Source organism: Lethenteron reissneri, chromosome 34 (assembly GCF_015708825.2).
Source record: "Lethenteron reissneri isolate LAM-NWPU_2019-01 chromosome 34, ASM1570882v1, whole genome shotgun sequence".
Classification (NCBI taxonomy): Eukaryota; Metazoa; Chordata; class Hyperoartia; order Petromyzontiformes; family Petromyzontidae; genus Lethenteron; species Lethenteron reissneri.
This window is the reverse complement of record NC_083812.1, coordinates 221,040-244,812: the sequence shown is the minus strand read 5'-3', so window position 1 is coordinate 244,812 and position 23,773 is coordinate 221,040. Positions and strand designations below refer to the sequence as shown.

The 23,773-nt window shown below is 44.8% G+C and overlaps 1 protein-coding gene across 1 annotated transcript in view; it reads left to right on the top strand.

The window, feature by feature from the left end:
* Positions 1-23,773, top strand: part of LOC133350504 (testican-3-like) — a 179,830-nt gene that overhangs the window by 84,975 nt on the left and 71,082 nt on the right. Inside the window, exon 3 of the mRNA XM_061564851.1 lies at positions 11,155-11,200. Coding sequence (XP_061420835.1) covers positions 11,155-11,200 — 46 coding nt within the window. The remainder of the gene's footprint in view (positions 1-11,154; positions 11,201-23,773) is intronic.

Sequence of the window (23,773 nt, the reverse complement as noted above, 5' to 3'; positions counted from 1 at the left end):
GCACAATCTCGAGCCCTCAGCCTCTTGCCTGACGCAGCAACTCCCCCCCCCCCCCCCCCCCCTCAGGACTTAAATTCCGATTTAAAGCTTTCGTGACTGCAGGGATTCATATTCTTGGTTCTTTCGATAAAGAACCAAGAATATATCAGGACTTGTTTCAGCAGCCTGTTTCTCTCTCCCACCTGAAGACGATTGCTTGTGTGGCGATCGAAACGTCGTGATCTATTATTATTTTTAAGTGACTTTACCGACAAAAATAAAGTGTATAAATGAACACATCTCCCCGTTCAGTTATGCACTCATTGTTACGTCTATAACATGTGGAAATTCTACTCGAAAAGGACGTACAGAGTCGTAAGAGACGATGGACAAGAGAATCATGTTCAGGTTCTGACGCACACGGGTGGTGAGAGGAGAATGAGCGAATTGAGCATCGCCTTGAGATACAGCTGCACTCGAAACCTTAATGAACGCAGATTGCATTGTAATTGTACAATGGACTCCTTCACCGAATCGTGACTTCAAATTGTGGTAATTCGTCGAATCACTGGCTGGGCGGCGGTGAATCGTTGCACATACTACACGGAGTATTTAGAATGCCAATATCATTCCCACACACCTGCTGGGTGAGGACGCAGCAGCATGGGAGGCGGGGTGGAACCTCACCCCACCGGCATGAGCTGAATTATAAGCCGGGGGCTGTTTGGGTTCGATATTGAATTTCGTTGCTGAGCCCTAAAGCTTCCTAGCTGCAGCGAGTGGACAATCCAGTAGATCCTGAGATTCATGATGCTCTCCATTTGCCAGAGACTCGACTGCTGACGAGGACCCTGGTTTAACGTTAGGATTTGTTTATTTTGATGCTTTGGCAGAGCTCTGTAAAAGTTGTATGACAGGCAGTAGGTGAGAGTGGCCGTCTGATGATGGCCTGAGACCAACAAGGAGCGAGGTTATGTTGCTGTGTTGTACTGCACTATCTATGACCAAATTACCTTACATCTTATTGCATTTACTATCACAGCTCAATGTCGAAGTCACTCAACGACCAGACTGCCAAGTTATTGAGTTCAATCAACCCTTTAAATCTACCTGAGGGGCAGTCCTCACAAAGGGCTCTCTTTGACAATGTAATCACCATAAATTAGCCCAATCTCATCCTGTCATGTTAGCTCATCTGGTTTGAGGCTCGTTAGTACTTGGATCGATCACCACCACCAGGGTTTGGCCTGGTGTGTTACCAGTGCGTGGCTGGGAGATCACTGAGTGTCACCCCCTTGTTTGCGTGGTGGGTTTTCTCCGGGTGCTGCGTTTTACTGCCACGTAACAACAAAAGATATTAGAATTGGCCAAACATCCGAATGCAGTTGCAAATAATTGGCACTGGAATTCTGTGTTGTGTGTTGTATGGCGTGCAGCAGCATGAGTAATACTTGTGAGGTCAGTAATTATACTGTTCCTGTCTAAGATTGGTTGTCCACTAAGATGGATATGACAGAAGCCGCTTATTTTTGTGGGGGGTTTTAGGAGACAAACCCAATGTGGAGGACATCGCCGGGATTACAGACCATGTATTATCACCGTGTGCCTGAAATTGGATAAACATGCGGACTTTGGTGGCAGGACACGAGGAGAAGGAGGAGCGGATAGACCAATCGGATATGAGTGAGCAGCCTGACACGTTCGGCCCTTGCCAAGGCTGCTTCTGCCCGCAGTAGAATGGACCATCCATGCCAATCGACTTCTGGCCCAAGCACTCTAATTGGCATGTGCACTCGCCCATGCATCGGTTTATCCAAAAGCGCAGTGTGGGAGTGCAATAAAGTACAGATCATGCATTTGTGATGAAATGGCTAGAGTGAGGAGCAGGGGCAAGAATATTACAGCTATCATCTAAATGATTCCACTTTGACTCCTAAAACTGCTGTCGTGGTGAGACTTTAATGAGCTTCTCCATCAGAATATCGAGCAAAGATGTCTTGGGCGTCTGCCATGAGCATTTTACAAATGCTTGTGCTCACGCATGTGCGCGTGTTGGCGTGCGCATGATACATGGTTTCTGCCAACGGTTATTCCTCAATTCCGTATTCCAGGAAACGTTTGTGAATGTGGGATGGCAAAGAGAAAAATACGTGCTGTACGGATGACGTGTTTGTGCAGAGGTATTGTCCGTGTTTTGTTACAATCATCTGCGCTGTCCCATGCGGACCACATCTCAGGCGGGACGTTTTATTCGCCGTCGGGCCTCGTGCGCGCTGCTGTCTCGCCGCTCGCTCCGCAGCGGTCACAACCGGCCTGCGTGCGCTGGCTGCTCACAATGCAGATGATTTCTCAACGCAAATTTCACGGCAGCTTTTTTTTTATCATTCAAGCGCCGAGTCCACGTTGCTCGGCCTGTTAGATCCGTCACACTCTCAGCGCTTTTTGCGAAAACAATTCCTGGGTCTGAGCTGAATTCTGGGAGACGGTGGGTGCTCCTCCCCCCCCCAAAACGACCCCCCCCCCCCTCCAAAGTTACCCGCACATGGAAATGGGCGTTTAGCCAGTCCCTCCAGAAAAACGCGATTATGCGATCGCAAGATTCCACGCAAAATCAGCCAAAGTCCGCATATTTATGCGGGGGGCGCGTTTTTTCAAATACGCCGCACTTTCGCCGCATAAATTGCAGATTTCCGCGCGCAAAATATGCGGGCTTGTATGATTTCATAATCCCCGCATTTTCGTTGCAAAAAGTCACATATATCTTAGCAGAAAGTTGAAAAATGTTGCGTTTACTTCACACAAGCGCAGCCATTTCCCCTGTTGCCATGGGAACGTTATGAAGTGTTAGAGGCTACGTAGTTAGTTTTATTCAGGAGTTTATGCAACTTTACAGTTGTAAGATTGCACTTTTTGTTAGTAGTATGTAAATTTACATTACTGTAAGACTGTACTGTTACTGTATTGCTTACGTTACTGTGCACTGAAAACACTTATTTTAACAGAAGATGTCTGTTTTGTATAGCTACCTCTGTAAAACAGGAAGCACACATTTTATTTTTTAATATTTTATTTATTCATTTTTACAGAAGTTGTAGCATATTCATTTTGTAAAGCTACAGAACTTGTTCGACTCAATGTTTTGTAAGTTTGAGCCATCTGTTTGTTAAGGTCTGAAATAAAACAAGATGAGAACTTAAATATTCCCAGCACTTTCTGTGATGTAGTATGCTTGCTTATCATAGGAAGTAATAAGAAATGACTCTTTACATTAAAGTAGTAGCCTAGTGAATAGGGTGTTGTGGGAATCACTTTTTTTTCTCTTTTTCATCAAACCGCAGTTTTTGCAAGTTCCCGCAATTTAATCGCATAAAATTGCATAAATATCCCGCATATTCCATCGCATTTTTTAAGAAAACGTGCCGCATAATCAACGATTTTTGCCCGCAACAATCACCAAAAAACTCCGCGTTTTTCTGGAGGGACTGTTTAGCGTTTTTAATGTTTGCGTTCGGTCTTAAGCTGCATTGTTTAGCCCCACCCTGGAACTGCTAAGCTGTGCTCTGGTTTGTGTCGCTTGGCTAATCCTGGTATTGATGTCACTTATTTGACCTCTGAGGATAGCACAGTTCACTGAGAGCCAGGCTACTTGAGGTCATCTTACGGGAGGGGATGGATGCGTGGCTGCTGTTCAACGCTGAGCACTGGCAGATAAAGAGACACAGGCGCGGTTATTTTAATGCACACCCAGGCTGCCATGTCGCATGACTGTAGCTCATAGACGGGTGGGGTTTGTGAGTCCTGTTTGTTGTCAGAGCCGCAGCCACACAAAACCAGCAGCCACACAAAACCAGCAGCCACACAAAACCAGCAGCCACACAAAACCAGCAGCAACCTTCTGTCTTCCTCCAGTTCCTCCAGGGCAGTGCTCTTCTTGATAGGGAGTTCATATTTGCTGATGCGTGTACAGTTATGAAAGTCTACGAATTTTACCGGATGTGTTGTTTTTAACAAATGCTAATTAGTATAGAACGTAATTTCTTCAGCGCTTAGCTGACAACTCATTCCAGAATCACTTTCTTTATGATTGAGCCCTGTGTGAATAGTTTCCCCCCTCCCCTAAGCCTACAGTGGGCCCATCCCATGAACAATCAAACAAATAGAGGAATAAGTAGACTAATTACACAAACACATGCTCGGTGTATAGAGTTGCTGATAAAAAAACACCCTTTTTAATGTAATTATACCTGCCGCTCTGGCAGAGGGCAGCGGGGGGGGGTTAAGGGGGATTTACAGATAGTTAACACATACTAAGGCTACCTTTTCATATCAGTCTGGGATGTGTGTGTCCTGCGTGTGTCACGGCGGCCAAGCAAGCCATCAGCTCTTCTGGATCCCTCCAGTACAGTGTTCTATTAGCCAGATGGGTGGCTGTAGACGCTCGGTAAAAATTCTATTTTATTATTGTGCATGATGGCAATATGTCGAGGAGTCAAATGCCAATGTCAAGGTCGGCTGTCTTCGAGAGGGCTTCAGGAGGGAGTTCGTGTAATGTTGCTATTCCTGCAGCCTCCAGTGGCTTACTATATGGTTCATTGTTTGGGTTGCATGACGATAATCACACTACTGTGGATTGTGTCGTTAGTTTTCTATTAATGAAGGAGATGTGCGCAGTGGCCTTTTGATGTTCTGATATGCACTTGATGGTTCCACCAGTGTCTTCGAGGAGGAACGTCAAAGCCAGGAGGAGCGATGTTTGGGTCTCGAACGAGGTGTTTATGCTGGATGTCTTGGGTGTTCTATTTTCCAACGTTCTTCTGGATCTGGGTGCTATCTAGGATGGTGACAGCGCGATCCCAGGAGGGGGATCGGGACTTGAGAAGTTGGTGGCGAGGAACATTGTTGAGGTTTGGTGGATGATTGGTGGTTGTCATTGGCATGAAAACGTGTACACTACTTTGCAGTGTGCTTGTCTCTGTGGATATTTGGTGGCAGAATGTTCGCTAGAACTGGGAGCCATGAGATTGGTGTCCGTTTCAGTGCTCCGTTGATAATGCACGTAGGTAAAAAATTAATTTTAATTTATTTCATTAATTTCATTTTTTACCTACGTGACTTTACCGAAAAAACTAAGAGTATGATTCCTTGCAGTCACGAAAGTTTCAAATCTAGAATTAATGCACGTTGTGTTATTTTACTCTAGAGAAAAGGAGATGATGCTACATATCTGTTGGTGCGAAGGATGAATGTTTTTGTATTGCAGCTTGTGTGGCCTGGCCTGGTTGTTTTCCCTACCACACAGAAACAAATGTCGAGTTGCTTCTTTTAGGTTGAGGGTGGAAGCCTGAGTATCGCCAGGGTTCTTGAAATGCGATTTTTCATGACACTATTCATTTTCACGAAATAATTTTCCAATAACATGGCAATTGTATTTCATGTTTTTTTATCCGTGTTTTTCTGTAACTCCAGCGCAAATAAAGATTTTTTTTTCAAAGTTCTTAAACTTTAGTTCACTCAGCATAACACTGCCATAAGTATTTGAATCGTTGCAACTATTATTATGTTTTCCTTACCAATAACTACTTATTCAGAGCTTAATTTTTTTATCTATTTTATTATATCGTACATATTTTGCCATTATCTAAACAACGGAAAATATGAGCACTGATAATCACGATATAATGATATTTATCAAAACGAGCAATACATTTATTGCCGATCTTATTTCATACAACGCATCACAGTGTAATCTAGTCAATTACTTTATTTATAATGAATGGAACGCATCCGACAAAACATCCACCAATAGCGAAGGAGTGATCAAATCATTTAATGTGCAGATTCTGGTGGATTATAATAATTATGACATCACTGGTTTCGTGGCGGCCCAGGGAAGACTTCATCCCGTAGTGGATTAACCAAGGCTGTTGATGATAATCATGACATCACAGTATCGCCGCGTCGCTGGAACCCTACCGACCACTCGTGGGAGGGAGTGGCGGGTGTTCCATCACGGGGGTTGGGGAGGTGGACACGCGCGAGGCATGTGCCGTGCGTAACAGATTAACTACCGGCCGTTGCTCTCTCCCACTCGGAAGCCTCATTTAATTGTTGCTTCGCAGCAGTTTTCTACTCACGCGCTACTTTTTTCCATTGACGCAGCCCATTCCTGTTAATTGAAATGTGATTGTTGCCATTAAAGTTAGCTTAACATTTTGTGATTATTTTTTAATTATGTTATGCGCACAATTTACAGATACTGCATTTACAAAATACTACTTTACAATACGGCATATATATTACATTTATTCAAGCCATTACAAACCAAGACCCGAATAAAAAAAGAGAATAAAATAATTAAATAAAGACCTAACTGCCACACAACAGTTACATGAATACAATATAACAATATTTATGCCCTTTAGTATCTACGAATCTATCAGGAAGGCCCTGCCAAATCAGGCATTCTATATTGCTATTATTATGATAAGTAGCATATATTCTTTAAAAAAAAAACACAATCAGGTACACTGAAGGGCGATTTAATTTAATCTGCACCATAGCTGAGTCCCAATGCAGCCGATGCTTATTATTATAAGCATCGGATGTTTGCGGAGGGTTTGTTATTTTTTCTTCGGGTCTTCAGTTTTAACTTTCACTTTTAAAATCACGTGTTTCGAGTATTTGGCTGCAATAAATGTCCACATGATAATCCACTTCGTTGGGCTGTCATTTGTGGCCAGGTCACTTCTGCGAACGAGCGACGTAGCTCAGTGTTTACCTAGAAGAGCCCTGCACTGGGGGCACTGCGCAACCAAGCCGTGCTATTTACCTGCCAGGCACAGCGTCACACCTCCACAACATTCATCACCTGATCAGCCCTCACAACGTAAATGTTATGTCACCTTTCCCTTTATTGCCCAGAAAGTGAACAGATGCATCATGCGCACGCACCAATTCACGTTCTGTGGCAAAAGCACCCTTTTGAAGCGATGCAGCTCCCATAGCTCATGTCGATGCAAAAACCTTCATGCCGGTGTGGCTTAACACCGTGGCTTTCCAGTGTCTGGTCTCCATTTCTGTGGCTGTCTCTACCCATCAGTGGAATAATCCGTCCTGACACGGTGCCCTCCGGGGGTGGCACTGACTGTGCTCAGCCGTTTTGTGTTGTCTTGCTGAGTGCTTACATCAGCCCTGGCTAAAAAAAAAACACAGGAGCCAGAACAGATCAGGCCCCACTTTATTAAATGCTCAGATGCATTTGATTTTGCTTATTTACGAATTTATTTTTTCCAAGCAAAGTCACCAGTCAGGGTGAGGCTCCGTTGTAGCATATGGCTAAGCTAATCGGCCATGAGATTTTCTCAGGAGGCAATTAGGGAGTCCCTTCGCTGGCAGAGAGGAGAATGCCATAACCAGGCACTGGCAAGAGACAGGACTGCACCACCATTATAGCCAGTGACAACAAGAAAGGATTCTGCAGAATTGTGTTGAATATATATATAAACAAACGAAAAGTCGTAGCCGTAGAGCTGTGGTGTAACTCTCGTTTGTGCCGATTGTGTTTTGATGTCTCATGGGATTTTTTATTTGCTCCAGTGTCTTTGTGTGCACAAAACGGTCCTGAAAATTTAGAAGTAAGGATTTCCAGCAGTAACAATAATTTTTCCTTCCATGATGCAGTGCGTACCCAGTGTGTGTTAAGTAATTACTCGTGCAATTACGAGTGTATTACAGATACTGCTATGCGTAACATAAGACTTAGCTGCTGCTCACGTTAAGCTTCATGTCACTCACCACTTAGCAGCATGCGCTGGCACACACTGCCCACCAGCCAGGTGGCTCAGTGGTAACGTGCACCTCTCAAAATCGTAAGATTGCGAGTTCACAATTCTGGTTGGAATTGCCCTGCCCTCCAAGGAAATTCACAGTGGTTGTCCGTAGGAATGGATCATTTTAATCACTGGCTCAGAGCTTTAAACAGAAGATGGGCACCATCTCAAATGTTAATTTGAGCAGGAAATCACCTTTACTTTTAGATTTGCTGGCGAATAAGGTGCGCTGGTACACACAATATGTGGTGTGTACAATCTTTTTTACAGTTATTTATCAATGCATTGCTGGATAATGGCCTCCCCGAACTGTGTTTTGTCATGGTGATTGTGGTAAATACTTCGCTACACTGGTCAGTGCGAGTTGGTGAAGAAGGGCTCAGGACCAGTTGCAAGATCACTGACCACTAATGACCATGGCCAGGAATTGAACTGTGGTTACAATGAGCTTCATAAAAAGTGTGTTTGTTATTGTGAGGCGAGAGACATTATGAGCTGGGACATTACAATACATTGTTTCTAAATGTGACATCTAAATGCAGCCACATCTCAAGATTCCTGACTGAAACAGTGATAATATGTATTCTCTTTCTAGAGGTGGTCAGTCACAGGAAGAGGGAAAGAAGCAAGGTCTCGAGCCTGAACTTTGAACAGGGGCAGGGATTCGACAGCACGAATGACTTGCGGTCGGGAGTTCCAGAATGCTGGGAGCAACAGAGCAGAATAAGTGATCTCCCACTGTATTGACGTTAAATGGGCGACTTGAATAGAAACCACGAGTGAGTTACTAGAGTGGAGGGTTGGTGATTGTGATGCTCAGCACTCTGGTGGCCTTCAAAGTCACCAGTTGGCAATGACAGTGCTGAACAAGTGTTCCATCTAGGTTGCAAACCAAACGAAGCCAATAAATATGTATAGAATAATTAAAAGGAACGATAGAAATGGAAACATTTCTGAAAAAACGTCTTAAAACGCTCAAGAAAATGTTCAAGGTAGAGACAAAAAATGCGTGAATAAAATGTAAGGCCAGCGGGTTGAAGTGCAGAGGCAGCAAAGCATGAAATGAAGAAACATTTCTTTTCTATACATTTAAATGCACATTTCGATTACTTAAAATGTATTTCTGAAGATCCATTCCTTTTATTTTATTTTGTTTAACCAGATATAAAAATATAGCCTCATTGGCAAGAGTGACCTGGGTCACCAAAATGACTAAGGGCGACAAAACAACATATGGAGAGTGAGTAACATAGAACATAACAACATGGAGAGTGAGTAACATAGAACATAACAACATGGAGAGTGAGTAACATGGAACAGAACAACATGGAGAGTGAGTAACATGGAACAAAGCAACATGGAGAGTGAGTGACATGGAACTAAATCCGAGCAGAGCAAGCACTTTCCAGGGAGAAATAAATAAACGCTCATCAATTTAAAATAAAATGCAATGCCCTTTGACATGTTTGCTCGGTAAACTCTACTTTGAAAACGTCCATGGAAAGAATTAAGGTGAAGGAAAAATGTACACGGAATGAATGTAATCGTTGCATTTGTAGGTAATCGGGCTTTAAATCGAGAGAGGAACTTCCCCATAGGGCCTGTATTACGCTTGCACACCTTTGGATGTTGCCTGCTGCTCGACGATCGCCCGCGTTTTAATGGTTTGTTATCTTTGTCCTTGCTGGCCTGCTCAGGAGGTGGAGGTCAGTATTTAATTAAGATTTTTTTTCGCATTCATTCACATCTTTTTAAGTGTGCGGGTGCAATGATTATATTTTAACTACGCGATTCTTTACAGCTGGCAAGGTTATGATCTATTTATAATCACTCTTGGTCTTGACAAAAAAACATGCTTAAAGCATTCATCCTCTTTGGTTCTTTCTGTAAAGTCACGTAGACAGAAAATAAATGAAATAATAGAATACGACGTTTGGATTGCAACACAAGCAATCGTCATCAGGTAGAAAGCAAACCTAGTGAACTTAGAAATACAATGCAATCCAAAACAGAGAGTCGGCTAACAGAACAGTCAGCACCTTACCTTGTTGATTACGTTCTTACAAAGATTGCCGATAGAACCAAAGAGTAATTCCTGCAGTCATGAAAGCTTCAAATCAAGCATTAATCCCTAATGCCTCGGTTATCATGTATTGCCATATCATCATGGGACCTCCTGTATTGCCATATTGAGTTTTGTTGCAAAATCCATATCAATAAGCGTGATGTTAATGCCAATCTTTTAATGTTAGCATCGACATTTTTTAAAAATAAGCCAGCGTTGATCTGCATGTGAGTGTGTACGCGTACGTGTGTGTGTGTATGTGTGTTTGGGTAGCGGTGGCTTAGAGGTTAACGCACTAGGGTATGAATATGTCAACCTGTGTTCGATTTCTGGCCACAGCTAACATCAGTGGCGAGATTATTTGAACAAATCCTGAGTCTCCCCTAGATCAACTCTTCATGAATAAAGTAGTATGTTTTTTTTAGAATAAAGTAGTATATGGCGCAGTGTGCTGGTCACACCAGCACCTCGTGCACCCTGCCAGTCTTCATCGGTACTTTCAAACAGCACTTGACCCATAGACGCTATTTGGGGGATCTTTGCGTTTGTATATATGAGATTTTGTCTTGTCTTAAGATTCAGTAGCTGGTTGCATAAAATTCCTCAAGTACAACATTCCCTTTACGTTGACTGAGTTAAAATTATAAAGCGAATGTCGCCCTCGATGCTTCTTTAATGCAATAGACCACACGTTCATAGTTTGCCAAAAAAGCCGAAACGCATCAGCTTTGCTATTTGCCATGTTGGTGAGCAGTGGTAGCACACGCTTTGTAATCCAGCACTGTGGAGCCAATGGTTCGTGGATTGCACAAATGTTGCGAAACACCTTTCCGTGGGCATCGAGATTCCATACCCTTGCTCACCAGAAGAATTTGGAACAGTAAAAATGTTGACTTAGCCGGTTCTGTTCTGTATGGGGGATAGAGCGTTGCCACCTCACACACATGGGATTTCTTCAGGTGCTTCGATTGTCTCCCACATGTAAACACTCATTAATTGGCCGATAACACCTTCATCTATAGATGACTGCAGAGCTTGAGAAATTGTTGGCATCATCTCACCATCTGTCTGCCTTTCCCGCCTGCCTAGTTCCTCCTCCTGCCTCTGAGTTTCTCTTTGAGAGTGACAAAATACTGTTCAGCACTTTACAATTTGAAATAATTATTACCATTAGTTATAGGAGACACCAGAATGCTTTTATTCTACGAAAAGGCAAATTCGCAAAACCATGAGTGAACATTATGTGTGCACACATTGAACGTGGGTGTCGGTGTTTTTCAGGAGGATTACTTTCGCTCCTGGGAGCAAGCCAAGCCATTTGACCAAGGTGAGCCCTGGTATCGTTTTGTTGGTGAAATATCTGACGGTGAGTCGCCGGGGAGATTTTTGGCATCTCTTGGATGTTTCTCATTTTGGTGTCATGTGTGGTGGCGTTCATTTCAATCGTGCATAACGAGACTGCTGCTGCTGCTGATGCTGACCACCTGGGACGACGTGCGGGTGCAGATGGCGAGGCACCTCCGAGAAGTGACGCACGTGCTTGCGTCACCGTCTCACGTTTGCTCCAGTTGAAACGACTCACTGAAAAATTATGGCAGAGCAATTACAATTAACAGCAGAACGGTGGTGTGGTGGTTAGCGCACCAAATTAATTGGTGAATATGGCAAACCCTGGTCACGGCTAACATCGGTTAAGAGTGATATTTGAACCGGTCATGGCCCTCACCACCTCCCCTCCACCCCCCCCCCCCATTCACCAACCCACACCCCACACTCACCAGCGTGGTGAAGTCTGGTGAAAAGAGCCCCATAAACAAAACGATATGGAGAGGCATTTTTTGTTTTTATTTGTGGAATTACAAAGCGCTCTACATACACTTAGAATTCCACATGGACACCTACGGCATATGTGTTCCACTTTAAAATATGTGCACGTGCCAACATATTTTAGTCTTGGCTTCTGCGCTAAATATTTTAAAAGTATTTTTGGCTGCTTATTTGTTTTTTGTTGTTGCGTGAAGTGGATAATTTTGTGCAAAATGTTGGACCTTGGTGAATTGTTCCTGCATTTGTATCGTACTGTCCACCTTTGCATCTCCCCTTCAACAAGAAGTTACACATCGGGTCCACGCATTTAAATCGACGCCTAATCCTTGCATCAGTTATTGCCTTCTTTTGTCTACTGGTCTTAGCGTTGAACACATTTTTGCTATTACAATGGGTTTTACCCTTTCTGGCAATAAAACAGGTGTTAAGATGTTAAAACACCAAACAGAATCCGTTTTCAAGGAATTCTGTCTGCATTAAGCAGACGTACTTGTGGTGAACATGCAAATAAAACATCTTCTGATAATATATGCATCTTCTTTGAAACTGATTGATCTACACCAGACAGCTTTCTTTTTAGCATAGTCTCAAAGTTTTAGATCAGAGAACGCCAAAAGGCGAACAGCACAAGACAATGCCACTGTCAGGGCATTTATAGCTCGGGGTGAGCAGCTACGATATTGGACCTTTCTGGCCCGTATCACTGTGAGTCAACGCATGCTCCCATTACATTTAAAACCAGTGCACAGGATGCAAACCATCAACAACAAAAACAGGTTTGGAAATATGATGCATATGCGTGGATTATGTAACATTATTAGACATGTGCTTGTCTTCAGCACAATTGAATTAGTGGTACCGAAGTTGGGCACCTCTCAGGGCAAAACACTGTGTGTGTTTGCAAGTCCAGTCGTCCAGTTTCTTCTTGTTTTTCCCTTCAAGTTTTGGGCAACCCTTTGATGAATTGGACCGGTTTTCAAAATAGTAATAAGTCCACAGACGAAAGAGTTCAAGTGGATCTTGGAGGTCACGTGTTTACTGTGCAGTAGCTGCGGGAGCTGCTGGTTCTGGCAAAAAGTAGACAGCGCTTGGCGGTGTGGTGACATCATTGAGTTTGGCCATGATGACATCTTGATTTTTAACTTCATATATCAGCACAACGTTATACTCAAGTCTTGTTGAGTGTATAACCAGTTTTACACACTGAATTCTCCTTGCAAGGGTAATAGTGCCTCCCCATTATACACGGACATACGGACAGAGCTAATGCATACTATGCTTTCAACCTTATTTATAAAGTATAAAAAAATCACATTCAATAGCCAGGGAGGGCAGGCTGTCCCTTCTGCCCCCCTCCTTGCGACCTTTGTTGGCTGTCGAGCACGCACACCTACACTCAGCAGGGCGAGATCTCATTCCGTAGCTGGAGCTGTGCACGACGCTTTGTTGATAAAGTCGCGCATCGTTCCTGCAGAGACTTGGGATGTGTCCGGCCTAATTACTGAATGTCATTAGAACTGAGACCTATGAAGAAACCGGTAGGCTCTGCTGTGCTGTTGCTAACGGCTGAAATTATTCTTCCATTGAAATAATGAACGTGATGAAGATAGGCAACGAGGAGGAGGTGGCGATAGCACAGGGCCACCAGCGGTGGGGTGCGGTGGTGGAGCGGAGGCTGCTGGAAAGAGATAGCAGTGCCCCCGAGTTTTGCAATGGCCATGGAATAACAATGAGGCAGCATTTGGCTTGTTTTTTTTGTTTTATAACCGGCTGTGCAGCTGCGTGGCTGCTCCCGTACCGGCATGCTCTTTTGTAGTGCGAGTGTGAGTGATACTGCTCTATAATATTCGGATTAGGGCCGGTTTCATCGTCCTGTTGAACGACTTGCTGCAGCCGCCGCCACCACCACAGCTACCCCCGCTGCCACTCGCGAGCTGTTTTGGATGCCTCACACGTCCGTTTCAGGATTTAGGCCTCGTCACATAATGTCACTGGTGAAGTGCCGCACGCCATAAAATAACATAAAATCCCTTTGTGTGCCGCACAACAAGATGGAGTTCGACCATGCCAGGCATCCAGGATCTTGTGCTGACAGCACGAGGATAATTTTGGCAGTCAATGTTAACGTCTGTAGTGCACCTTCTCCCATGTAAGCATTTTAGTGTTCAGGACAGCAGCCAAAGCATTAGATAAATAATTAATTTTCACTGATAATTAAAATCCATACGCCTCGATTGGGCGATTCTTGTATGCGCCGATCATTGTAGAATATTTCAACCTCGTTTCTGAAACCTCTTAACGGACGGCTAAATTAAATAGTCCTATTTATTTTCGGTTTACATCGGATCTCGGTTTGTTGTCTGTTTTTGGGATAGTTTTTTCATTTGGAATGGGATGACTTTGAGAGAGCGAGGCGCGGGACTCAGATGTTCCCTCGACCCCCCGCGATGCCCCCGGGTGTAGGCGCGTGATGCGCGGTGGGCCCCATCTGTTAGGCCGCAACGCATCCCAGGGAGGGCGTCCTCACCTGACCGCCGGCGCCCGGTTGCGCGTGTTGGGCCTGCGTGCGCGGAGCCCTTAATTGGAAACGTGAATTCGATAGGGTCACAATCTGCGCAAATCTAAATTACAAATTCGCCGTGAATCATTACGAGCCATTGCTTGAGCATGCCATCACCGTGGCTCTGTGCGTGCTGCCCGTGCTCCAGATTTGTCAAATCGGGAGATCGTGCAACGCCAAGGAAATTTATCAGTCAATCAATCGGTTAAGTTAACACGTAGGCTTTCGCGACCAATATCCATAACAAAGTTATTTTGGGTTAAATCGCGTAAATATATAAATGTGTCGTTAAAACCCGCCTGATGAAGCTAGTTGTAATTACTGGCGAAACGTCGTACTCAGACTGTAAATGTTGTGGCTTGGCTCTCCAACACACAACCGGTGTGCTGTTCTAGTGACAAATTGGCACGTTCTTTTTACGTGACAACCCTTACTAGTTGGCTGTGTCGGGTGGTGGCGGCAATGGCGTAGCCACGATTTTCAGGTAGGGGGAGCAAACCCTCCAGCAATTATAAATGATAGGAGTTGTTAGTAAGTAAAGACTTGTCCCTTGCTTTCTATTCGACGCGTGTGCGGCAATGGCTCAGCCATCGATCGAGGGTCGAATTCGAACCGCGTTGTGTGATCGGCATCGCGCTCGCTGAAGGTGAATGCCTTCAGGGAAGTCGTGTACTGTATACGCAACTGCGCACAATTTACTTAAAACTGCTTTGCCGCTACTTATTGCCATTTATGGACTCAGACTATTGTCCTATCATCTTATGGAGTCCCTGGCACGTAATAATATGCGACACAGTGGCAGTGGGGGTCGCAAAATTCTGATTTATTACTACTAATGATCTGATCGGATCGGATCATTGGTGGGGCACGTGCCACCCCACCCGCCCACTGGCTCCGCCAGTGGGTGGCGGGTTTTAATTTATATATTTATATTATTTGGGTCTTTCGGTAAAGCCACGTAGATAGATCAAATAATTAAAAAATAATAGCACTCACGACGTTTCTATCGCAACACAAGCAATCGTCATCAGGAGAGAAATATCGCGGGAGAGCTGCTGAAAATATTTTTTTATATATTTACGCGATATAACCCTTCAAAAACCCTCGATTAATCTGTTAATGAATTCATTTTACTGAGAGAACTCGTTGAGAGCCCTTTGAGACGACATTTGTTTTGCATTTGGGACCTGGGTTATAAAAACAGGAGTATAAATGTCATCACCATCATTACCATAATTTTCACCAATCATATATCCCTGTAGTTTTACTATTTCTCATCTATATAAACACGTGTCTCTAAATATCTCTCTTCATACGCTACAGTAATTTTGCTGGAGCAGTCACACCTGATGACGGATGTTTGTGTTGCTTCCAAAACGTCGTGATTTAATTTAGTTGTTTTATTATTATTTTATTTAGTTTTCACCTACGTGACTTTACCGAAAAAAACAAAGAGTATTTTCCATCTGTTGAATGCGTGCAGACTACAATGGTTTACTATCTGGTCCATAAAACGATACAAACTCTATCCTGATGCCCTTTTGTGGCTAGAAGATCTTGACATTGGCATGTAGCTCCTGAACATATTGCCATATGCAAGAATATAATTGATTTCTATGTCCAGAACCATAAATGTTTGGGTAGCAAACATTTATGGTTCAATGGATGTGCCGCTGAAATCAACGGCAAAAATGAAATGCAAGTTTAGCAGAATATTTTTATTTTATTAAATGACAAAAGGCTAAAATAAGTAGATTGTACAGGATGCAAGTGACTGTAAAATGTGGACATACATTTTATTCAAGCAATAAAATGTAAATAAGTGTATCATTTGATTTGCATTGAGCTTAGACTAGCTACCACCAGTATAAACATATTAGCTTGATTGTAATTTACAACCCTCATCATTTATAGATCTCCCTGGCATGGCGAGGTCTTCTTGGTCACATTTCACGCTGGCCAGTGCGGAGAAGAGGAGTGGGGGCAGGTCCTATTAATGTCACTCGCCACCAATATTGGACGTTGAAGATAATTAATCAACGCGACTCAGTAACCAGCGCGCCATTGCTCCCACCCATCCTCAACAAAGTCCCCCAAAATGAATTTCAATGCATGCGCGACACGCCCTTGCGACGTGCAATATATGGCGAGTTGGCATGAAAAAACCCTGAACTCATTACGAATGGCAATCACGAGTGCAGCTTTCACGCGGGCCGATTGGAAATGTCAGCGGCGATACTAATCCCGCCGAGCACCCTGCGCTTGGCATTTGTGCCGCCGCGCATCACCGCGCGACGCCTGCGTGGTCCGAGCGATGGTCGTGGTCGCGGTGGTGGCCATTGGGGCTCTGGTATATTGGCTGGCGGTGGGGCTGGAGGGGGGAGGTGGGCGCTGCAGGAAGGCCCCGAGGTAACGAGGCGGAGGGGGTCGCGTTTCCTGTAGGGTTAATGATCTGTCCCTCAGACACGACCAGGCAGAAGATTAGGTTCTTTGTTGGGAAGAAAGGTGCCAGCTGGAGGGACCCGTGTGTACACTTCAATAGGATGCCAAAACCTGCTATTGGTCTGGCCGTTTGGGAAACGCACCGCAGGTGTAAAGAGCAAGTGGGATAATACTAAACAGCTGGTCAGCAGTTAGCCCACTCTTGGCACAGGCATTGGTTTTTGATTTTTTTTTTACATTCTTTTGTAAACTCAAGTGGGCACCTTACTAAATCACATCCCAAGCCTCGTTAGAAGGCGCGTCTGAGACGGCGCTAATTAAAAGCCGTGCGATGCATAATCTCTCGTCAAATCCTTAAACGTCTCCGTCAATCAAGTCTGCGCTAATTATCCGAGTTTTTTTTTGCGTCGACGAGTAGCGCGGGCAACAGATTGGCCCGCGGCATCATGACGCCGTCGCTGTCCACAGACGAGCGACGCACGTGGCACCGTCGGGGGAAATGGGAAGTGGTCGTTTCGAACAGCGACGCCACGGCGTTGACCACAAATGTCGTAACGGTTTTGCCAAATTCATTATCGTTTCGTTGCATGTGGATAAAAGTTGCACTCATCATTCACTAATTATGTAAATACATATAATATCCCTGGGAAAATGTAGACATTTTCAAAGTAATTTATGAAAGGCACATGCGGATTGTAACTTAATGATGTCTAATTATAATTATCAGTGCAGTAACCTCTACAATTGTACATTGTAATTGACTCCAATATATTCAACTCAAATGTGAGGCTTAATAAAGGGCCAAGCATTAGTATTTTTTACTTTTGTTATACGTGAGTTATTCCCTTCATATTTAAAACCATAAGCGCAGCATGGAGAGTGGTGGCAGGGTGGCTCACCAGGCACTGCACTGTGAACCCAGCGATCTGAGTTCAACTCCCATCCACGACTAACATCAGTGACTAATGATATCTGAACCGACCCCCCCCCCCTTCCTCCCCAACCTCCTCACCAGTCTACACTGACCAACGTGGTGAATTATGGTCAAGCAACCTCCATGACAAATACGGTGTGAGGAGGTGTCTGGATTGATAAAGGAATACATTTTATATAATTCATCATGAATGTATAACACAGCACACACACCTGTGGTCTGTATGTGCTGCAGTGGAGACTGCAGGTGGCGCATCTTGTCAGTTAACCTCTAACACCCGGGTCTCTCCCGTGACCTCCCGATGGAAGTGATCCATCCACACCAAGTTCACCGAGCCTGGCCATGGTGACGTCACCGCCATTCAGCGGCAAATGGCGACTGTTATTGTGTGCTGCAGAAGTACATCTGTCAACTTTTCTTTTCCCTCTTTGAGGGGGGGGGGGCAATGGAAGTTTCAGCAATCAGGCTTTGGAGCACATGCTGCCATCACCCAGCTCCACAGAATGCACCTCGCGTCCATCCGATTACGCTGTGAAACCCATGGCTCTCGCAATCACAGCCCCCTGCTTGTCAGTGCACCTGCACACTTCTCAATACGCTCTTCTGCATTTAAAATTACACACTAGGCACATACAAGGTGTGTTTGAATATGGAATGTGTAATAATAAACTAAAAGCGTGAACTACATTCATGCCACATATGTGTGTGTATTTTGGCATTATTCTTAGAGCCCAGGGGGGTTTAAATGTGAAAGTGAAGTGTGCCACACCATCCCTGGCTTCGTGCCAAGTGAACACCTTCTTCCCAACAGACGCATCTTGTTTTAGGCAAGAGGTTTTCGATCTCCATGGTTGACGATGACTTGCGGGTTCATGACTTTGCGTTGAGCCAATTTTTAAAATATTGTCATTCCCCTCCACCAAATTCTATCCTGATTTCGCGATCAGCTTCATATCATGAGACTAATTAATTTTCCAATCAATTATCTCTCAACTGAGTTAAACTCGTCGTGTTAGAGAATTACCCACTGAAGCGCATATCGCAGAGCTGCCTCTGAGATCTCTTCTCGCGACCACCGGTCCACACAGTAGAGGGTAGAACTCTCCTACCCACTCTGCCACAAGACAGTCATATTCATCGATTCATAGTCAAACTTACATCTTAACTCACAGATCTGGAATTTAGCCAATTGTGAATAGAACTAAATCTATCGTGATAGTTTATTTCAATAATTCGTCAGTGACCTGGCAGAGGTTGTCAAATCATGACACGGTATAATTGCAGGTGGCTGGCTGGATCGAATCCAGGATCTTGGTGGTTGCCAGCTCAGCTCTCTGACCTCTGAGCCACCCGACCAACCACCTTGATTTTCAAGTCGAGCCATTCTTTGTTGACTTCCCCATTGGCCGGCTTGTAGCGTCCACAGTTCTCCTGGGGGCAGGGCATGAGCCACGGGTTTCACTCACCTCTCATTGCCCAATCGTCCATCGCGAGCGCCCGTCACTCTCTGCTGACAAAGGGCCCCACATGCACGCCCCTCTCACGGTTTTTTGTGCCTTTCTGATGAGATGTTTCATTTTAAGGAGACACGAAATTGCAGCATAAGGAGAAAAATGCTGGCATCTCCGTGGTTCGGCGGGTCGTGCAGAATTGCAATGCCTGACCTTAGTTTTGAATGAATGGGTCTCGGGAGGCGCCCGCACGCCGCTTTTGACTCTGAGCCCTGGAAATGAGATCCGAGATGCAGGTCAAAGCGCTCGGGAGGTGCTCGCTCCTACATTAAACCTCGCTTCTTATTGGCTACACTTGCACTGAAATGAAAGGTAAAAAAGTTGAAGAGTGCAGCCCCCGACATTGCTTTGCTTGCACCACTGCTGGTCGAATTCCATCCACTAGGAGGGAGCTCACTCGCTCAAAACAGTCTCTCTTCAGGGTAATTGTATTTGGAAGGGGTGGGACTACTCACACTTTACCACAACGCACGCGGTGGCGTACGCATTTTTATTGATGGGTGGATAGAGGGGGGTGGATTTATGATAGATTTGCACCATTGTTTCCACTGCCACACCAGCAAACCAAACAGATAACTTATAGGGATTGCAAGTGTCGAACAATTATCACTGCGGCAGCTATCCATATTTCCCTATTTGCATTAAAATATCACTCTAGAATAAATGTTTATTTACATCTAAAATCGGTAAAAAGTCACACTTTTTTGCACGGAGTTACCTCTTTACACTAATGTAGTGGCATCGCGCTGGTTGCTGGCAGAAAAGGGTAACTGCGGTGTATGGCAGTACCCAAGTCAGCAGGCCATGATAGACACGATATTTCTCGTGGTGAAATACTCTCAACCTACGTTTCTAAATGGGGAGAGAGACATGCAAACTCCAAATATGCAGGTATCAGGGTCGAGATCGAACCCACATCCTCCTGTATACCAGGGGAGGTATTTAACATTTCACCACCATGGCACCCTCATATATTCACTTGGATCTCACATACCCCTCCATTTACCACGGTTGGCTACAAACGGTACAAAAGAAGTTCAACATACATCCCAGAGAATTTAACAGCCATCAACGTTTTCTATTGATCTTGCCACGCGCCTCTTGATGTATCCAGATACACGAATTTGATCAACACTTTCAAAAGGAAATAGGCGTTTAATTTGTATTATTATTATGATTCACTTACATCCCTTCTGTCTATCCTAGTGCCTAGTCACACATGGCCCAGGGTTTAACCATACTTACCATGCATGTAAGTTGCAGGATGGTGAAAGAGAGGCTCTTCTAGAACCAGCTCAGATTTCACTTGCCACTGATGTTATTTATGGCCGGGAATCAAACCAGGGTTTCCAGGCTTATAGCATAATATGCTAATAACGGCACCACTTACTCCCCCAATGAATATTGAAACCACAAATACCAGTCTAAACAACAGCAAAATGTGCAACACTTGTTTATTTTCATTTCACACATTTACATTTTACCGAACAGGACCATCGTTTCCCACTCAGTCACAAAATGACCTTGAAGCTAGAGGACGGGAATATTTCTTAAATGTTATTTTTATTCATTGGTTTTTGTTGTTGGTAGGTGGAGGGGGTGTGAGTTGGGGTCATGTACAATTTTGTTCTTTTCACGAGCCGCCGACACCCGAGGATTATTCATGGACTGCCTCATGCGTGAAATCTCACGAACACTGCTCGTTGGGCTCTTCTGCTTTCTCCACTGTTCCTCTCCCACATCGTGTTTCCAGCAGCCCCCAGATACCTTGCTCCCTCCCAGCTCTGTAACCACTTGAGTCTGCATTTTCCAATGGTAGCTTTTTCCCCCTCTGTACTTGAAAAGAAAGATACGGGAATGTTCCATTCCATTGGCTTGTGCCTTCGGCTGGAAAATTATAAATTAACCCTTCGTCTGCTTTCGGACCGACAAAGGCATGCGGCAAGGTGGGGGCTGGGGGAGAAAGAAAATGGGAGAACGGAAAATCCACACCCTCAAGGGCAGCTGATAGCCAACCGCGCTGCTCGTAATGCCTTTGCAGACAGCTCAACAAGACATATGACTCGCGAAATATGGAAAAGAAACACCCTCGACATTGTCAGTTGCGCAAGAGTGCAAGTGGTCGAGCTGGAGCCATTACTTTTAGTTGTTTATGTTTCAGAAAATGTTTCTGGCCTGTCAAACTATTGGCTTTCTTGTTTTGCCAGTGACAGACAGACAGACGTGACTAAGGAGGCACAGGCTGGGCTAGCCAATTTGCAAGAGGGACACAGCAAGCAGCCTGAGCGTGGCTTTGGCCAAGGCTGGTGGATCCCATAGATTGGACATAAATTCATGAGGCTACTTGTCCGTCCTTGATGCAACGATGATAAAAAAAAGCTGCAAATCAGGAATCAATTGGATGAATTATTCACGTGCCGCCCTTCGCATGACAATCCCGCGTTATTGTTCAGTGAAATCTGTCGGTAGTTTGGCAGTAAGACTGCGTCTCACTGTAGAGATTGTGCTGTCGCATTGAATTGCAATGTTGCCATTTTCTGAGAAATGGGATGCGGGAACACAACGTGTATTTAAAATTTTGCATTTCAATGACACAGGGAGACTTGGCTGAGGCTGTCGTTGCTGGCGCAGGAGCTAAAAATCAACCTACAGTAAATGCGCGATGTTGTTGTGTGCATGGATGTGCGCGTGCTGCCAAACTCACCTGACCCCGGGCTGATTATATGTATCTCTCTCTGATGAATCAACTCGCGTGAAAATCACTCACTTGTCCACGCAGCACCGCACGGCTTGCGTGTCACATGATTATTTATTAGATTGCTCCTTGCGTGAATAATGGGTTGCCTGGCGGATGGGCCAAATGTACTGTTATATACGTATTCATACCTAATCGATATTAAATTACAATTACGTAGACTAGATGTCGATATGTGGGGAGTGGTGGCAGAGTAGTGAGCTGCACTATAAACCTCGCAACATGAGTTTGATTCCTGGTCATACTGAACATCAGTGGCGAAGATAATATTAACCGTTCCTGTGTTCTAACCCACCATGACAAACCTGTACTGCCAAGTGTGGTGAAGTATAATCAAATACCACCCATGACTGACATGGTGTGGAGAGACAATCTCAGTAAACATAGGTTGGTCCAACGGTTCCAACCACATACAAACGTTGGCGCAACGTTGCATGTGTACTGGGTTCATCCAGCAGTGGGTTAAGAAAGGGCTGAACGTACCTCTACAGTGGAATGGTGTTTAGGTGTGTGTGTGTGTTTGTGCTGTTATGTGGGGACACATTTATCGTCATGGCACCTTAGCTCTACATTGACCTTCACATGAATACTCTGCCGCGGAGTGCCTGGTGATTACTAGAGTGATAACGTTTGTCACATTTGATATAAACAAACGGTGAAACTTCATTTTCTGATCCGGTCCACGAAAAGCATTGCTCAGTCTACTAGTCGGTGCTCATTTTACCAGGTGAGAGCCACTGGGGAGATATGGTGGCTCTTTCACAAAGGAGACCCGGGGATTTGAAATACCCGTAATCACGATCAAGGCACAGGGTGCTCTCGAGATGAGATGATTGCCAAGTCGACTGCTGTTACCAGCACAGGAGAAAGATAGATGGTACGGGTGGAACGATTCTCCCTCCTCCAAAAGATTTGATGAACGAGGCAGCAAGAGTAGAAGCAGATATACCCAACAGTCACAAAGACTGAGGGATTTAAGAATTATAGTGACTACAAAGGTTATGGCAGCCCATTGCATCGCGTGAGTCAGATTCGGCCATGAATCGATGCATCGTTATGAGGCCCTGGTGGAAATCCAGATCCCTGAACTCGCCGGTATTGGAGTTGCCAAGCGCTCGGAAGGGGTGGGAGAGGAGCTGGGGGTGATGAAGAGCTTGGGCCGGAGAAACGCTGCCTCAGCTGAAAATCGCACAAAGCAGTGGGTTTGCCTCCCAGAGTGCAGGGCATCTCTTTGTTTACTTCTTGCAGAGGTTATTGAATGATCTACGCAAACCTATTCCAAACCCTTTTGTTCACACGCACGTGTGGCTGCGTGCATGTGTATGTGTACGTGTGGTCCCGTTTTAAGAAGCATATTGGTGAACCCCTGTTTGTGACAAGCACAGCCCGTTTGTCAAGCCACACTGCACGTCCAGTGGGGTTATTTGAATATACTTCACCGCGCTGGTCAGTGCGGGTTGGTTGAAGGTGGGGAGCACAGCCACTGAAGTGTAGTACAGTACAAAGATGGGTTTTGCCGACAACGTCGGCAGAGGGCAGTGGAGCCTAGAACTCATGGGTTATGTAAGGTGGTCGCCCATCTGAGCACAATGCATTCGCCACTCTGCATTGCTTTGGAGATCTGATGAGATGGGGTGCATTCCGGGTGATTTGTCAAGAGGCTTTATTTGTATGTGTAGGTGCATAAAGCTGGTTTGGATATTCGGTTGGGCTATATATACCGCGTTTGTGGTCAAGCATACTACGCTGTGAAACCAACGACCCGGGTTCGATTCCTGCTCACGACAAATAAAAGTGGCGGATATTTGAACGGGTCCTGCCCCCCCCCCCCCCCCCGCCGATGATGGCCCAGTCTTAAATGAGTACCTGGT